This window comes from Colius striatus, chromosome 23, assembly GCF_028858725.1.
Source record: "Colius striatus isolate bColStr4 chromosome 23, bColStr4.1.hap1, whole genome shotgun sequence".
In the NCBI taxonomy this organism is placed as follows: domain Eukaryota; kingdom Metazoa; phylum Chordata; class Aves; order Coliiformes; family Coliidae; genus Colius; species Colius striatus.
Genome location: NC_084781.1, coordinates 3,232,826 through 3,248,879, shown reverse-complemented (window position 1 = coordinate 3,248,879; position 16,054 = coordinate 3,232,826). Strand labels below are relative to the sequence as shown.

Below are 16,054 nucleotides of genomic sequence, written 5' to 3'. Positions count from 1 at the left end.
CCCACTCTGGAGGACTGGCTCAGATTATCCTCTGGGGAAGGGAGAGGAGGGCTATGGTCAGAAGATAATGTGCTTGCTGTGACACTCCCAGGTCCTTGGGGGTCCAGAGCTTGCTTCTGCTGTTAGTATGGGGTCTGTTTAAACTGTGGCCCTTAGCAGAGATCTCTCAATTGGGTTATTTGGGTGAGGTGTGCCATGTGCTCAAACAAGAGGAATGCATCTCCTTAAGCGAAGCTTGTGCTTTATTAAAGAACCTGGGTTTATATGGGGGGGGGGGGACTCAATTTTTCCTGCTGTCTTTTGCAAAGCTTGGATCTTTCCCCTGGCATTGCATGGAAATGTGGTCTCTCCCAGTCCTGCCAGCCGGTGCTGGTTGACCCAAGCAGCTTGTTCTGCGGTAAGGAGTGAAATGAGCCAAGTCCCAGGTCTTTTGACTTCTCTGACTGCGAAGAACTTGACAGCAAGGTGTTGTGAGGCTGGCTTGCTGTTCTTGCATGCTTGAGTTGGGTGGCAACGTCAAGAGTCCTTGAAACTTTAGAGGAAAAATGGAAGAGGCAGCATTACTATTTATTATTTTTGAACACCTACCACCCTGAGCTCCTGGAGTTAACAGGCTCCCTGTAGCTCTCTGCTTGCTAGTATTTGGTAGATGGATAAACATACTTTGTTTCTTTATAAAGGGGAAAAGGTTGTTTACAAGATTTAAAACAGAATGGAAATGTTGTTTTCCATCAGAAGTGTTCCACGAACAAAAACGAAATAATGTTTAAAAAGCCCTTGAAGTGTTCTTTTCAAACAGAAAAGCTGAAGTGCTGGGAAGAATGTGAAATGCACACAAACCTGAGGTATTAATGCTTATTAATGAACTGAGAAAAAACTCAACTAAGGCCAGAAACCTATGCCTTTCACCAAAACCTTTGTGCCAGATCCCCACACGTGATGGGCATCTCGTTATTTAAAACTAAAAAAGTCACAAATACCTGTCCCCCTTGCAAACTCCTGTTTGCTGCATGGAGGAATGGGAAGCAGCACCACAGCCTCCTGTTTCCCATGGTCCCAGGCAGGTGCCTCTGCCTTTGGGGAAAAATAAGCCCTGAGGCTTCCAGACATAAGATGGTGTGTTATTAATGGTGGGTAAGGCAAAACTCTTCCTGGGTAGGGAACACTGGCTGTGAGGTTCTGGTGGATCTTTGTGGTTGTTGTAAGTGAAGTGCCATGGCTTTTCTTCAAGTGCATTTCACTATTTCGCTATTACTAGTCAGTAGTGAAAGTAATACTTTTGGTGGAACCTCTGCTTCCTTTTACCTGTTGTAGCAAGGATATAGTTAAAAAAGCTTTTAAACCCAGGTTCTCTGACAACACGAGTCAGAGCGAGACTTGCGTGTCTTGAAGAGCAGGTCCAAGGAGAGTGCTTGACAAATACCTAAAGGGCAAGTGTCAGGAGGATGGAGCCAGGCTGTTCTCAGTGATGGCCAATGACAGGACAAGGGACAACGGGTACAAGCGGTAACAGAAGAGGTTCCAAAGAAATACAGGGAAGAATTTCTTCCCTGTTGAGGTGAGGAAGCACTGGAAGGGGCTGCCCAGATGAATTGCAGAGTCTTCTTCTCTGGAGACATTCAAACCCAGCTGGATGAGTTCCTGTGTGACCTACTCTAGGTGGTCTTGCTCTGGCAGGGGGTCTGCACTGGATGAGCTTTCGAGGTCTCTTCCAACCCTTCAGATCCTGTGATTCTATGATTCTGTGACTGACGTATTTCCTTTTACTTGACGGCCAAACCCATGACAAAATAAAAATGTTTCCAAGTGCCAGAGGAGGGAGCCAGCAAAACACAGGAAATCTGAAGGTTTTCTCTTTTTTTAATGCCTCTTTTCCTAATGAGATCAGAATAAATTGTGCAGAGCTGCACCAAACTTTGCTGGCACTCGGGAAAGAGTTGTTAGAAGTGGAGTCAGTGTCTTACTGATGAATTGGGAGCACTTGCTTTAAAAATCAAAAGTTGGCAACTTTTAATCTTAGAGGATGGGGCTTTCCCCCCTCTGCTCTGCCCTGCTTTGTGTTTTGCAATAACCTCAAGGTTTATTTCTTGGCCTCTGGTCTTTCCCCTGCTCTTACAGCGTGGAGTTATCCATGCGGATAACTCGGGCAGAGAGTTTCACCTTAATGATGCTTGTCAGGGCCCGTCGCTGCTCTTCCTGCAAGACAGAGATGGGTTTTTTTTGCTGATGGGCTCTCGAACGGGGCCAAGGTGTAGAATAATTGGCTCCACTGAGAGCTCCTCTTGCCGCTGCTGCTCCCTGGAAAAAGCTAATAACAGAGGGAATAACCTTGGCCTGGAGATGCCCTCCTTGCAGCATCCCTTGCCGAAAGGACGTGGTAGGGAATGAGAAGACCGTGGTGCTGCCTGGAAAAGCTGGGGGAGGCAGGGAAAAGGACATCTGTGAGCTGCCGGAGGCGTCTCGCCACCCCGCAGCGTGGCTGTGGGAGGCAGGGATGTAGCGGGAGAGATGGAGAGAAGCGTTCTCTGGCCTGCCTTATGTGAGGGGGTTGACCCAAAGTGTCTGACTGTAGCCCCAAAACTCTTCTCTGGTGACTGAGACAGCCATTGCCACTCATTTTTGGGCCTTGCCTTTTGATATACTTGAGCTCCATCCCTCTGCAAATTCCCATTCCCCGTCAGCTCGCCTCGCAAAATGCCTGTGCCGCATATGAAATGGAGGAGATAAAATTACACTATCTCAAAATTGGCCAGGCTCGGTGCAATATATAACATAACAGATGGTACTCCATGATGCCTCTGAAATATCTGTGCAATAGCATTTTAAGAAACGTATAAGTGATCAGGCAGCATATGGAAAAGACTTTGTGTGCTGTGCGTGAGGGTGCGGTGCCCCCTCTCCCGGCACCTGCTCTCCCGCCTCAGGTTTGGACTGCGAGCATCTATCGTGTTTGCTGGAGATGTCCTCGTCGTGCTCCTGGGGCAGGGCTGCCCCTGCAGCTGGCTGATCACCATGTCAGCATGAATATTTCAAATAAGAAAAGAGAAGGAAATGATGGGCGTTTTATTCTTGAGAACTGGGTGGTTTGGCGGCTTCACAAGCTCCAGGAGGTCCTTTCCCTCGAGAGCATCCCAGGAAGGGATGGTATTTGCTCTGCTGCTCTTGGTTGAAAATGGGGTCTTGGTTCATCCATTTTTCCATGCACCTTGTGCACTCGTTTCCCCACACAATCTGTAGGCTGCCTTTTGCCTTGTGCATATCTTCAGCCTCTTCCCTGCTTTGCTTGCTGACCTGCTGCTGTCTTACTGGCTTCGTACGTAGGTTGACCCCTCTGTCTAACAGACAGGACAATATTTCCTCTTTGCGAGGCTCAGCTCATATTCTTTGAGGTGCTTTGGGGTCACAGGATGAAAGGCTCCTTGCTGTTTCTGCAGTGAGTCAAAGTTGAGCTAAGAATAGATCTATAAACAAGACAGCAGGGAAGGTTTCCTAGCAGAGCCTGACGGGACCCTGTGAGTGTCTTGTTGCCAGAATCATTTGCAAAGGAGGCGTGGACCCTGCCAAGCCCTTGGTCTGGGATGTGCCTGGCTTTGCCCCAAGCAAATCCTCTCCCATCTTACAGATTGGTTTTGGTCCCATGGAGAAGTCTTGGAGTTGGACACCTCACAGCCCAGTGAGGAGAGGTAGCTTTTCATCTCATGGCTGCAGCAGCCTTGCCATGGTGGGTGATGTTGCAGGAAGGAGCTGCTGGGCCCTTTTTTGGGATCAGGAGTGATGAAACCAGGCCCTCCTCTCCAAACTGTGGCTTGCTGGGTGCCTCGATGGAGGAGCGAGGGCTGGGGTGAGCAGCATGGTTGGGATTATCTCCAGCACGTGAGATGCTCTGGCAGGAGGCACTGCTCTTGGTTGCTGCCTACGCTTGTGCTGAGAGGTATTTAGAGCTGTCAGTCTAGCGTGCTGTCTGTCTGTCCACCCACCTAGATATCTATAAAAATCTAGGGTGTATTAAATGTCTGTGAGAGCCCTGGACATGCTGAGCCCTGCTGCTGAGATGAGGGCTCCTGCCACAGTTCTTTGTCCTGTATCCCCACGTCCAGGCTGAGGGAGTTAGGCTCAGAGTCTGAAACGTTCAGCTTGGTCCCCATTTCTGGAGTAATCTACATAAAAGCCAAAAGTGGGAATCTTGTAGAAAGCAGACTTCCCTCCTTTGTCTCTCCTGACTTTGTCCTCACTGTTATCTCGATGGCTTTCTGCTTGCTGCCGTGTTTCTCTTTAATCTGGAGCCCTCTGTTCTTACCTGAGCTACAGAGGCTTGACGAGGAAAGCCACTGAACTCGGAGAAAAATGAAAGGGAGCAAAGCTTAAAAAAATGTTTTCTTTCTCTCTCATTCTTTAAACAAAAAAAAAGGAGAGAGAGAGAGAGAGAGAGAGAGAGAACCCAACCCCCAGAAGCACACAGCCAGTGAGCAATGCCTGAATTATCCTTGAACCGTCTCTCTGCTTGTGGATCAGGATGCATCATTTTTACCCTGTTTTCTTTCCTCGCCACTCTTTTCCCTGATGTTTTTGATCAAAGCTGAGCAAACAAGTCTCCTTTCTCGACCCATCGTTGGGAGAAGGGAATCCTGCCCCAGCTCTGTGGAGAGCGGATTGAGAGCTGAGAGGATGAGGGAGCCTGGAGCAGTGGGGGGATAGGATGGAAGGAGCTTGATGTCTGCGTGGAGATAATGTTTTGTACACGGTGACGAGGGATAATTACTATGATCAAAGATTTCTGTGAGGATATCTTGTGTTTCATCGCTGTCTAGAGCGGGCCCAGCCTCCTGATGGCTGAGGAGGGGAGCAAACTCCTGTTGCTGGCTTCTCCCACCATCCTCCTTCCCACGAGGATTTCTCCCAGGAAATGGCATGCTCTAGAGACTGGGTGTTTTGTACAAGAAATTCTCTTTAAATGTAAGAAAAAGCTTTCTTAAGGGCTTGGAAGAGGTTACCTAGGGATGCTGTGGGGTTCGGTGCTGCTCATAGCTTGTCTTTGGATGGGGCACCCATGCAGCACGTGGCTGGTAATGATTCTTGACGGGAATTAGTACCCTGTCCACCCAGCCCTGTTCTGCCATCTAACAAGAGGAGATAAGTGCACTTAACAACACACCAGCTCTTGTTCAAGCCCCTTCTTCCCAAGCCAGAATCAATAGCAAGTCTCTCCAGCTTTTAGAGACTCAGATCCCATCTTTTCATCTCTCTCACTCATTTTTTCCCAAACAGCACGCGCTTGATTTGTCCTTTTTTTTTCCCTCTCACGCTGCAGAAATTTTCCCATTCTACCTTTCATCTGAAGCTGCTCAGTGTTCACCCAGCCAGGGCTGCAGCTTGCACACCAGATAAGAAACCCCACCGTAACAGCCTTCCCCAATCCCCCTCTCCATCTTGCTCCTGGTTATGAACTCTCCTGCTGCTGCCTTTATCTTCAAAGTGCTTTACAAACACTAATTAATCCTCCCAACACCCCGCTGTGGTAGGTGATGGAAAGCTGTTTGCCTTCACCCACTTGTGCTGGTACCCCTCTCCTGCGCTGTGGTTTTCTCTCTGTGGGACATCCCCTCTTGCTGGATTTGCTTGCCCTGGTTTTGAGGAGTGGGGTGCCCTCCTCTAGGCAGGGTTAGCAGGATGACTGGAGTGTCACCAGGGCTGGGACCTGCATGAAAGGGACATGCTGGATGCTCATGCAAACTTCAGGAGCTTCTAGAGGTGAGCAGTGCTGCTTGCTCCATCTCCTCCCGAGCACCAGCCTGCTTCTCCCTCTGCTTTTGCTGCTAATTTGGGGGTAGAAGGGATGAAGTACTTGGGGAGGGTGATACATCTACCTGTTGCCTATGTCCCCAGGATGATTAGCGAAGTTCCTCTGGTCTGTGAGATGATCAGACAGCCCCTGAGCTTTTCACAGACTGTGCAGGGAGTTTGGGGCCGGCTGATGATTGAAGAACAGGGCTAAAGCTGGGGGAGCAGGATCCTGCCGGGGTGCTGGGGTGGGAGGCAGCTCAGCTTGCCTCTGCTTGCATCTCCTGTTTATTCCTGTAGTAGCTCAGAGTCCACAGAGGCTTTTTTTTTAAAGACTTTTTTTTTTCCCCTTTCCTTGCATGAAATGCAAATCAATAGATGTTGTATTCACATTCTAACAAGATGTCAAGGAGAAAAGGGTAGCCTTTCATTCAGGCAGAGACACAAACACACAGAGGGAGAGACAGGGAGGGGGCAGGAGGGGACAGGAAGGAGTGAGGCAGCGGAGGAGGAGGGGGCTGGTTGAGGCATTGCTGAGGAAGGATGGGGAGGGCAGGAGAGGTAAAGCCCACAACCACACCGGTTTGGGGCCACTTTTTTTTTTTTCCCCCTGAGCCTTCTGCATCCTTTCTTCTCCACCACAATGCTTCTCTATGGTTGCCCCAGCAGCTCAGCACCTCTCAGGGCAGCAGAAACCCAACAAGGAAGCACGTGGGACCTTTAGAAAGAAGCAGCTCTGTCCCTGGAGAGGTGCAGAGGAGCTGGAAATCCCCTTGGATTGGGTTGGGAAGAGATATCCATGGAGGTGGATGGAAACACTGTGGGTAGCTAGGGCTGGGAAGTACAGTGGACAAGTAGCCTGGTGAGGACAGTGGCCTCAGGACATGGTGGTGAGCAGAGAGATGGTGCTCTGTGGCCCATGGTCATGCAGGACTTGGCCTTGGATTGCTCCATCGAGGGGTTCGGGTCCCATTGAGAGACTGGGATCAGGCTGATGGAAGCTGCCTTGATCTCCAGGTCCCAAGGATATGTGGCTGGGTGGAGCATCTCTGACTGGAGCAAGGCCTGGCACCCTGCACTCCTGCTTGTGGGATACTGTGCTCCCCTTCCCCCAGCCCTGCAAGGAGAAAGGGAGAGAATCTCTGCTTTATTAAAAACTTCAGTGGTTTGGTTTTCTTTCTTCCAGAGACTGGACTGGTCTCACGTGTGAAAATGCTTTGAGACAACTTGGGGGGAAAAAAACCTCTGAAAATACACACTAAAATCATGTTTAAATGTGCTCAGCAGACCATCATGTGTCCTCACAGATCAGGTGCTGCCTGTCAAATTTCAATATGCACTTTAGATTCTCTGCTTGATACTAATGAACCAAACAACCCCAAATATCCCAAGAAAGCTCCATCAGCTAAATACATATTTATACATCTGTGTCTTGGAAATCAAACAAATGAAAACAGACCAGTGCCCTTTTTGGTCCTGGAGAGCTGGTGAGCAGTGACAGATTTCTTTGCCCAACCAAAGCACATTTGTTCCTAGTTTGCAGATGGGAAAGCAAAGACGTCGGTGCACTAAAGGTCTGGTCTGAGGGCATCGAAGAGCTGTGCTTGGCAATTCGGGTGCCAGCCTAATTGGCCAAAATAGATGTAAGGAGAGTGGCTAATGGTGTGCTGGATTTGGTTAATAGGCATTGCCAGGTTAGAGGGAAAAAAGCCCCACAGGCACAGGGAAGAGATGTGGTGGGAGGGAAAAAAGTAAGAATGTGTTGTTTTGAAATTTGCCTGAATATAGCTTTTCAATTTGGGTTTTGAAAGCAGAGCAACGTGTTTGTTCTGAGCCCATCAAACATTTCTGTTAATTAGAAATGATTTCTTTGTTCATTTCCTTCAGCTCCTGGAGGATAACAATATTTCTTTTCGCCTTGGGCGGATTCAGAACTCACGGTGTGGGTTGGGGAGAGCGAGCTGCAGCCAGAGGGTTCGGCTCACTGGATGGGAGCTGCATCCTGAAGCAGCACAGTCCCCTCAAGGGACAGATGTCCCTGTCCTGGGCTGTCCACATAGGCTGCAGGCATGTGCCTCTGGGAGATCCCATATGGCTCCTTTGCAGCCAGTTTCCTCAAACTCTTGTGAAGCAAAGGGTAAATTTGCTTGGTGTCTGCTGTTTGGGTGTTAATTAAAGGGGAAATTCAGGATGGAGATACCACCGTCCTGGTCTCAAGCTGAGACACCAGGCTGGTGGGGTTTGACTCAGTGGGATGATTTAGCTCTTTCAGAGGTCAAGGTTATTGCTAAGAACATAACTTTGCTCCTATTAAAAGAAAAATAAGTTCCTGGGCACACCTTCTTGAGCATTTTCCTTAAGATGTGGGAGATGGGATGTCTTCAGCAGATAATGGGGAAAGATGGGTGAGTTAAGAGCTTTTAAATCTCGTGGCTTATTCATGCAGAGTAGAACATAGAGATGAATGGCCAAAAGCCAGAGAAAGGTTGTCCTGGTGGTGTGTGCTCGGCTCCCATCCCTTGTGGGGTGAGGGTACACCCCCTCAAGAGCATGATGGATATGGTTTTGAGCACTGAATGTGTCTCTGCTGCTTCTGGTGCTGCTTTGTGTGAAAATCAAGCGAGAGGAGAAGTGAGGGCATGGAGGGGGATGCGGTTGCTGTGTCTGTGATTAGTCTACGTCTGGTTGCAACAAGTGGATGGGAGAAACCTGGGGAAGACAGACAGCAGAGGAGGAAATTGTTGGGATTCTGATGGCTGATTGGTGGCAGAGAGGAGCTGGAGGACTCCAGCCCTGGCTCTGTAGCAGCTTAGGGAATGAACGTTTGCAGCCAGGTGTTTGTGGATGCATCCTCCTTCCAGGAATCACTCCCACCCAATGTCGAGCATCTGTTTTCCACAAACACCCTGGGATGGTGACTTTAATGTAAAAAGGAGCCCTGAGGGAGAAGAGTCCAGGGAACTGGAGGTGTCCTGGGGGCCCTGGGATGGAGAGAGGATCTTCAGACTGTGATAAGCAGAGACTAAGGCAAGGAGCAGGAGGGAACCATAGGATGAGAGATGGGGACCTGGAGGACTTTGTGATCACTGGTGCCAAAAAGCCATGGTGGATTGACAGCTGGAAGTCCAAGGAATTGGACTAGAAGTGCACTTGGGCTGGGCTGGAACATAAAAAGAAACCTTCAGCACTGAGTTAGTGGAGAAAAGAGATTGTTTTGAGCGAACCAAGACATTTTAGTTTGTCTTTATGTGTTAAAAAATGCTTACAGTTTATTTTTAACAGTGAAGGCAAAATAAGGAACTTTTTTTGTTTAGCAAATGTCAGAAATAAGTGCTTTTGCTTTTGGAAACTTACCTTTGCAACCTTTTTTTTTAATTGGCAATGCAGCAAACTCGAGCCCTATCAGGAAAATGCTTTGATCTGAGGGTGGCTGTGAGAGAGGAGACATGGCAGGGGCAGCAGAGAGGTGGAAAGCTGTATCTGATGCCCTGTGCAGGGGATGCTGGGGGCTTGGCAGGGGCATGGGAACGTGCCAAAGAGGGTCTGAAGAAAAGCAGGATGGAGATGGAAAGCTTGGAAGGAGGAGATTGCATTACTGAGCCTGAGGAAACACTCCATGGTCTTGGTGGGAATGGGATGGTGTCAGGCAGGGGTTCTGCAGGAGCAAGTACCCTGTGCTCCATGTCCTTTTGGGGCTCTGGGAGGCAACTGAAGGGAAAAAATCCAGCTCTGACTGGGATGCATGGAGATTGCTCCTTGGTTTCAGAGATTTTGTACAAAAACCACCCACTCACTCTAAAAAGCTTGGATTGCTCTCTGGTTTGCTTCTCTTGGCAGTAGGCAGAGCTGCTAGTGGCTTCCTGGGGAGGGGAGCAGAGCCTGCAGAGGGGCAAGGGTGAGCCAAGAGGCTGCTCCAGCCCAGGGGCAAAAATATTGGAGCCCCTTTGCAGGTGGCTGGTGCGTGAGGAGTCGGTGAGATGGTGCCTTGCTCTGTGCTGGGCTGCTCCCTCCATCCTGAGTGCCGCTGCCAGCCGATGCTGAGAGAGATGCTCAGGGGGTCAATGCCTGCATTTAACTCCCTGGTTGCAGAGTGAGACCCGCAGAAGAGCAAGTGTGCGTGTGTCAGTCAGCATCTCGAACCAATGGGTGCCTGGTAGGAGGTCTGCTTCCCCCAGTGCACGCACGGAGCCTGGTGCTCCTTCTGCTAGTTGTGTGCGTGTGTGTGCGTGCGTGTGCAAGGAAAAATCAGAGACACTGACTGCCTACTCCTGTCTCTCTCTCCCTCTCTCTCTCTCTAGCTCACTAACTCAGTCTCCCTCCCTCTGCAAACATTGGATTTAAACCTGCTCAGAATTCAACACAGACGAAAGCAGCGGCGGCAGCAGCAGCAAGCAGCAAGCAAATCAGCCGCCAGCCTACCGCAGCTCCAAGATGTACCATCCTGCCTGCTGGATCGTCTTCACGGCCACCACTGCCCTGCTCTTCATCCCAGGTAGTGCCAAAAGCTTTTTCTCCCGGGGATGGGAGGGTATCGGCCCGCGGGGTGGGAAACCGGAGCGGTGTGCACAAATGGGGGGACCCGGACTTCATGCACATTGCGCACGAACGCACACATGCAGACAGGCAGCGAGTCGCTCTGCAGCAGGGAATTGCCGAGAGCTCCCGGGGAGAGGGGTTCAAACAGCCGTGCGTGGCCCCCGCGGCAGGGCTGAACCCCCCTGGGTGGGTGCTGAGCTGAGCAGTGCTGCTGTCTGCCCGGGATGGCACGGCAGCCTCTGGGGCTGGGCAGAGTCCGTCCCCTCGGGCAACCCCTGGCTGTAAATGATGGGGCCACGGAGCTTTTTTCCCCTTCAAAGTTGGGCACCTGCTGTGCCTTCCCTCTCTCCTGAGCTCTGTTACCCTATTCACCGCTCTCCCCCTCATCCCTGCATTCCTGATTCCTGTCAGGCAAACTCAGGTGCTTGCTCCCTTTTGCTAAGTGAAAACGAACCCCCTGATCTGAGGAGGTGGGGGGTGACACACACACCGCCTTGGGCTGCGGCGAAGGTGCCGCAATCCCCGTGAGCCAAGCGAGCAGGTGGCTCCCGAAATTGTAGGTTTGGCCTCGTCCCCATGACTTGCCAGGGCAGGGTGAGGAGGAGGGGAAAGCTGGGTTTGGACGCGCTGCCGGCTCCGTGCTGATGCTCGGCGGGTGGGTCGCAGCCCTGCGCTGCATCTGGGGGAAGGAGCAATGGGGGTGGGTGACAGAGCTGCACGCTGAGCAGGGGTGGAAGTGTGTGTAAGTCAGTGGCTTTTTTTTTTGATGATGATGTGCACTTTTAGCAGCTGGAAAGATTACGGTCCCTCTGCAAGCAGATGGGGACTGGGTGTTGAGGCTCAGCTCCGATCTTAACACAAGCTGTGTTTTTGACGACTGTCAGCGAGTGTTTTGTTGGACTTGGGAGGGCAGGGAAGAGGCACAGCTATAATTTCAGCAGCTTTCCACGGTTTAGTTACAGAGCTTTGTTGTGCAGGGCTGGCGTGTGTGGGAAGAGGACAAGGCTGGCAGGGGAGAGGTTAGCTGTATCACAGCTGGAAAACAGCCCTTTTGCCAGCTGGGATGAACATGAGGGGACTCGGGATAAAACTTGCTTGCGGTGGCTCGTGCTGTGGGACCTTCTGCATCCCGAGGTCCCGTGGCAGAGTGCTGCCACGCTGCAGTCTGAGCTTGTCAGCAGGTAGAAGAGCCCTTGAAAGGGGGGCTACGTGCCATTGGTGCTCCATGGGATTGCAGAGAGATGGGAGGTGGCTTCATCCTGTTGAGTGAAGGGGGGAAAGCCTTTCCCTGGGGTGTGCTTTGGCTGCTGGAGGAGCTCTGAGAGCAGTGCCTTCAGCTCTTCAGCAGTGCCTTCAACCAAAATGGTGCATCTGTAGTTTAACACATGAGCATGAGAAGGATGGCACGGCTGCGTGAGCTGCTCGACTTGGCTGAATGCAAGGGGATGTTTTGTTGAGGATATTATCTGGAGGTGTGCCAGGTGAGGGGACAGCTCACCTCAGCAACACTGACAAATAGAGCATTGCCTCTTTCACCCTCTTGTTAGATGAGGTTCCTCTGGGTTGAAATTGCAAAGAAACAGATGCAGGGCAGCCGTGCAGGTCAAATGGAAGGACGTGTGACACTTGATGGGCTGTTATCAAGGTGCCCTTCAACTGCAGGGGTTGGCAGAGACCTGGCACAGAGCATCATGTTTTGCTGGTGCCCTATTTGGGACATGACTGTTTGGCCCAAGGTCTGCACTAGCTCTGACATCTCTGTGTGCTAGGGAAGGAAAATGCCTGTATATTTAAGCTCTCAGTAACTTGTGAGAGGTTTCTTGATCCATGCTTACATGATTGTAGCTTTTTCTTCTTATTTATGTATAAAGCAGCAATATCTGCTTTAGCTTTGAACATCCCCTGAGCCAAACCAGCCCAGGACCTTGCCCAGCTGGGCTGAGCCATTAATCCATCAAGCCAAAACCTGCTGCCTGCATTAGAGGAAGGAAAATATTCCAGTGTGCTGGTCTGACTGCTTGGTGCTTTGCCTTCCTGCCCCTACACTGACAACTTTCTGCCTTGAAGCACAGGATTTGAACATCTCTCTTCTGTTCCATTTTTGCATGGCTTGCAGAGATTGGATGCCTCCCATCGTAGCCCCAGCACTGATTTCTGTCGTGGTTTCACTGCTGTGGGCTGGAAGGCAAGTTGTGTTGGCAAAGTCTGCCTAGATGGCAGCCGGTGCAGAGGGTCCCTGCAGACCCTCAGAGCCTGCACCGTCCTGGAGTTTTTTTGGGGCGGGCTGTTTATTATTTGCCAGCGTAATCCCACGTGTTTTATGCAGATGAAGTCCCCCTGGGATACACAGAAGCTGTTTGTGAAGTGCCAACTCTTTCCCTCTTTGGTTTTATGGGAATCCTGCGGGAGTTTCACGTGGGGTGGTTAAAGCGAGAAGGGAACCTGCTTTTAGAAGGTGTAATTAGAGCGAAGGGAAATATCACAACTTGAAGGCTCTTGCAGAAAATAGCATCACAAAGTTATTATTAGCTCTAATAGCTTGTTTGCCATTTTTTTTCCTTCCCCTTGCTCTCCCCACCTCTTTACTTTTGTTAGGGAAGATGCTTTTCTCCCGTTCTTGCTCATGTCGTCTCATTACCAATTTACTCTTGTGGAATCCAAAAGACACGGAAGGTTAATGCAATAATGAAACCCTGACCCCTCTGGTCAGAGATAGCGTCTTACTCGGCAGCTTTTTAGACAAGTTTCCATCCAAAATCGTTTCGAAGGCTTAAGGCTGTTGTCATCTGGTGCATTGGGGGAGGTGGGGTCCTGGCCGTCAGTTGCTCTCTGAGGTGGACTCTCTCTGATGGGAAGGATGCTGAGGGTTTTTAATGAGCTGGCTGAGGCAGGGGAGAGAGGTAGAGTGTGGGTAATTGTCAAGCGCTTTGAACTGCTGGGCATTTTTTGGGACTGCTGTTCTGAGATGTGCCAGGGTGGGCTGTGATGCACCACAGAATGAATTTGAGGTGTGGAGGGGGGAGTGTATGTGGCTAATCTGCAGTTGCGGTGTGACATCATGGCTCTACAGGTGGCAAAAATCAATGCACGTCAGCTTCTTCAGACATTTACATTGCTGCCTCTGCTGCCTTGGTGAAATGACTTGTCATGGCAGCAGCTCCTTTCAGAGGTTGGAAATCTGGCAGTGCAGGGGAAGACAGACCCCAGTGCCAGTTTTTCAGTGCTCCCGGGCACTGAGGTGAAGATAAAACCTGCAGAGCTTGAAGAGTCTCCCAGTGCTCTGCCATCACCCCTTGCACCCAGGACCTGCTTTCTGCATCCCCTCAGAGACTCAGGCTGTACAACCCCTTACCCCCCCTGCCTCATCCTCACCTGGGCAGCATGGTTTTGGTGGTGGTTGTAAATCCAGTCTGAAGTTAAGAAACAGACATTGCAGGAGTTAAAACCTCCTTTCCATCCCTTCCTAATACAGAGTTCCTGCCATGGGAGCATAGTTTTCCCACTGCCACCATCACCTCTCTCTGACAGGGGATGTGGACTGGCAGAGGGCTGCTGATTCCTGCCACTAAACCCAGGAATAAGTACCTGGAACACATTAGTTCTGCTGTAGTGTCATTTCAATATGAGTGAGAGGGACTTAAAAGGGATTTTCTGGGCTCTCCCAAAGGCTGGGGACAATGGTGGATAAGGTACTGCAGTCATCAATCCTCCATCAGTCAGAGGTGCTAGTGAAGAGGTCCCAATAGGATGGGGAGCCTGCACTGGTGGACATCAGCCCAAAAACACTGCTTGAGTTTCCTCTGCCTGAGGCTTGGACTGTAGCTTTGCTGTCAGAGGTCACTTCCTCCATCTGCTGGCTCCTAGGACAAGGGGAAACCTTTTAGAAGGTGTTTCTGCTGGGGAGAGTCAGTGTTTGCTCTCCTTTCCAAATGACGTGAGGAGGGACTGTGATGGGAGAACGGGCACAGGCAGCTTTCGCTCTCTCCACATCCCTGCAGCAGAAGTTCTCAGAGCAATTTGCTGCGGGTTTCAGGGCTGGCAGCTCCAGCAGCTACCTTCCAGGATGCCCCAAAGTAGTGAAGCTTGCTTTGCATTTTCCAGCAGCTTCTCTTTGACAGCGTCTCCTTTGTGCATTCACTGGTTGCAGCCGGCCGGCTGGAGGAGCTTTTGCTGGTGCGGATCCCTGTGCAAAACTGAAAGGGAGGGAGAGAGATGTTTCAAAGGCACTGATGGAAACTGGGTCCCTTAACCAACGCCTTTGAAAATCTTCCCCAAAGGCTTGAATATTTGGTTATGGTGAATTTTGAGCTCCACAAACAGCTGTGTTTATACTTTACACTATATTTTACTGCTTGGTTAGAAACCAAAGTCGCTGGGGTGAGGGGTGAGTAAGGAGGCTGCTGGGGTGCTGTGATGGACATGGGGCAAGCGAGGTGCCCAGGAGGATCCTTTTGCTGCAGTCAGGTGAGGACAGAGGAAAACTTGAATGTTTTTTTATTATAACACTCTATGACCCTGTGGTCAGCCTGAACTTTGCAGCCCTTTGCTTTTTTCCTCCCCAGTCAGGCAAAGCCAAGCTGTGGTTATGGTCTCTTCTTACCTCTGGCCTTGAGCATCCCCTGAGATGCTCTCAGCAGCTGGTGTGTGAAGGGTGGGGAATGATCTCAGCTGTCACACTTCTTTCCCTTGGAACTTAAAAATAATAACAGCTCTGCTGCAAATCTCCTTGCCTCCCAGTCATCTCTCCCTTTCCCTAATGAAGGCATGGTGCTTATAATTACCAATGCAGCAACAGCACATAGAGAGGTGGCTTTGACACTTGCTGCTCAGTGGGTGGGTTTTTCCCGGGAACTCCTCTTCGTTTCATGCTTAGAGGAAAGAAACGTTTTCCTGCCTACTTCTCAAAAGCTCTGGGGCTGTATTATCACGCTCCAAGGGTGACCAAGCAAGGTGGCTTGCTATCTTTGGAGAGGTGGGAACGGTAGGGGATACATTGCCCTTGTGAAGCGATGGTAGCATGAGCCCCCAGGTATTGTGGGGTCCGTCTGAGTGAGACCTTGGAGCTGATGGACTCTCCCTCTAGTGCTGCCTTAGAGAGTGTGGGGATGAGGACAGCAGTGGTTTGGGGCATTGATTTGAGTTGTATGGAAGTGCTGGGCTTCTCCTGACAGGGTCAGGGAAGAGTATTTTGCAGAGGAAATGTCTCTTTGGGATCATCTGAAGCAACGAGTGGTTGCATGGTTGCAGCAAGCAGGGACTGTGGTTTCAGGGCATTTCTGGAGAGGGGACTTGATGCTTCTCATGGATCTTGTGTCCTGACTCTGTCTTCATGGACTAGGTTTCCCAGCTGGACATGTCAGCCTTGGGCACCAAGGCTCAGCTATCTGCAGAGACCTGTGGATGTATCAGTGTGGAGAGCAGCCTCCCAGGGAGGATGCGTTTTGGGGAAGTGGGACCTGTTGCCTGTGCGGCAGAGTCATGTGCACTCAGAACACGTGTGAGATGAGGCAGGGAAGGGGGAAAAAGAAGAGTTATTTTTAGATTTACTTTTCTGTGAGTTCAGCGCTTGTGAGAAGTGCTGGATTGACAGCTCTGGAGACTGAAGTGAGCTACAAACTGCAGGGAAGGAGTAGGCCAGAGGACTTCCTCGTGAGCTCCAAGCTTCAGGATGAGATGCTGGTGCCAGAGCAGAGCATGGAAGAAGAGAGGTCTTCAGAGGGGGCTTGAGGCCCTCACGGCA

General features: G+C 50.6%; 1 protein-coding gene across 4 annotated transcripts in view; it reads left to right on the top strand.

Moving 5' to 3' along the window:
• The window catches only part of LOC104562481 (opioid-binding protein/cell adhesion molecule homolog), a 318,625-nt gene that overhangs the window by 39,185 nt on the left and 263,386 nt on the right, over positions 1 to 16,054 (top strand). For 3 of the 4 annotated variants that reach the window (XM_062013966.1, XM_062013965.1, XM_062013964.1), the window contains exon 2: positions 10,077 to 10,270. In XM_062013966.1, coding sequence (XP_061869950.1) covers positions 10,210 to 10,270 — 61 coding nt within the window. In that variant the 5' untranslated portion in view covers positions 10,077 to 10,209. Of the gene's footprint in view, positions 1 to 1,514; positions 1,559 to 10,076; positions 10,271 to 16,054 lie in introns of those variants that run through there. The other variant, XM_062013967.1, reaches the window with a different exon arrangement.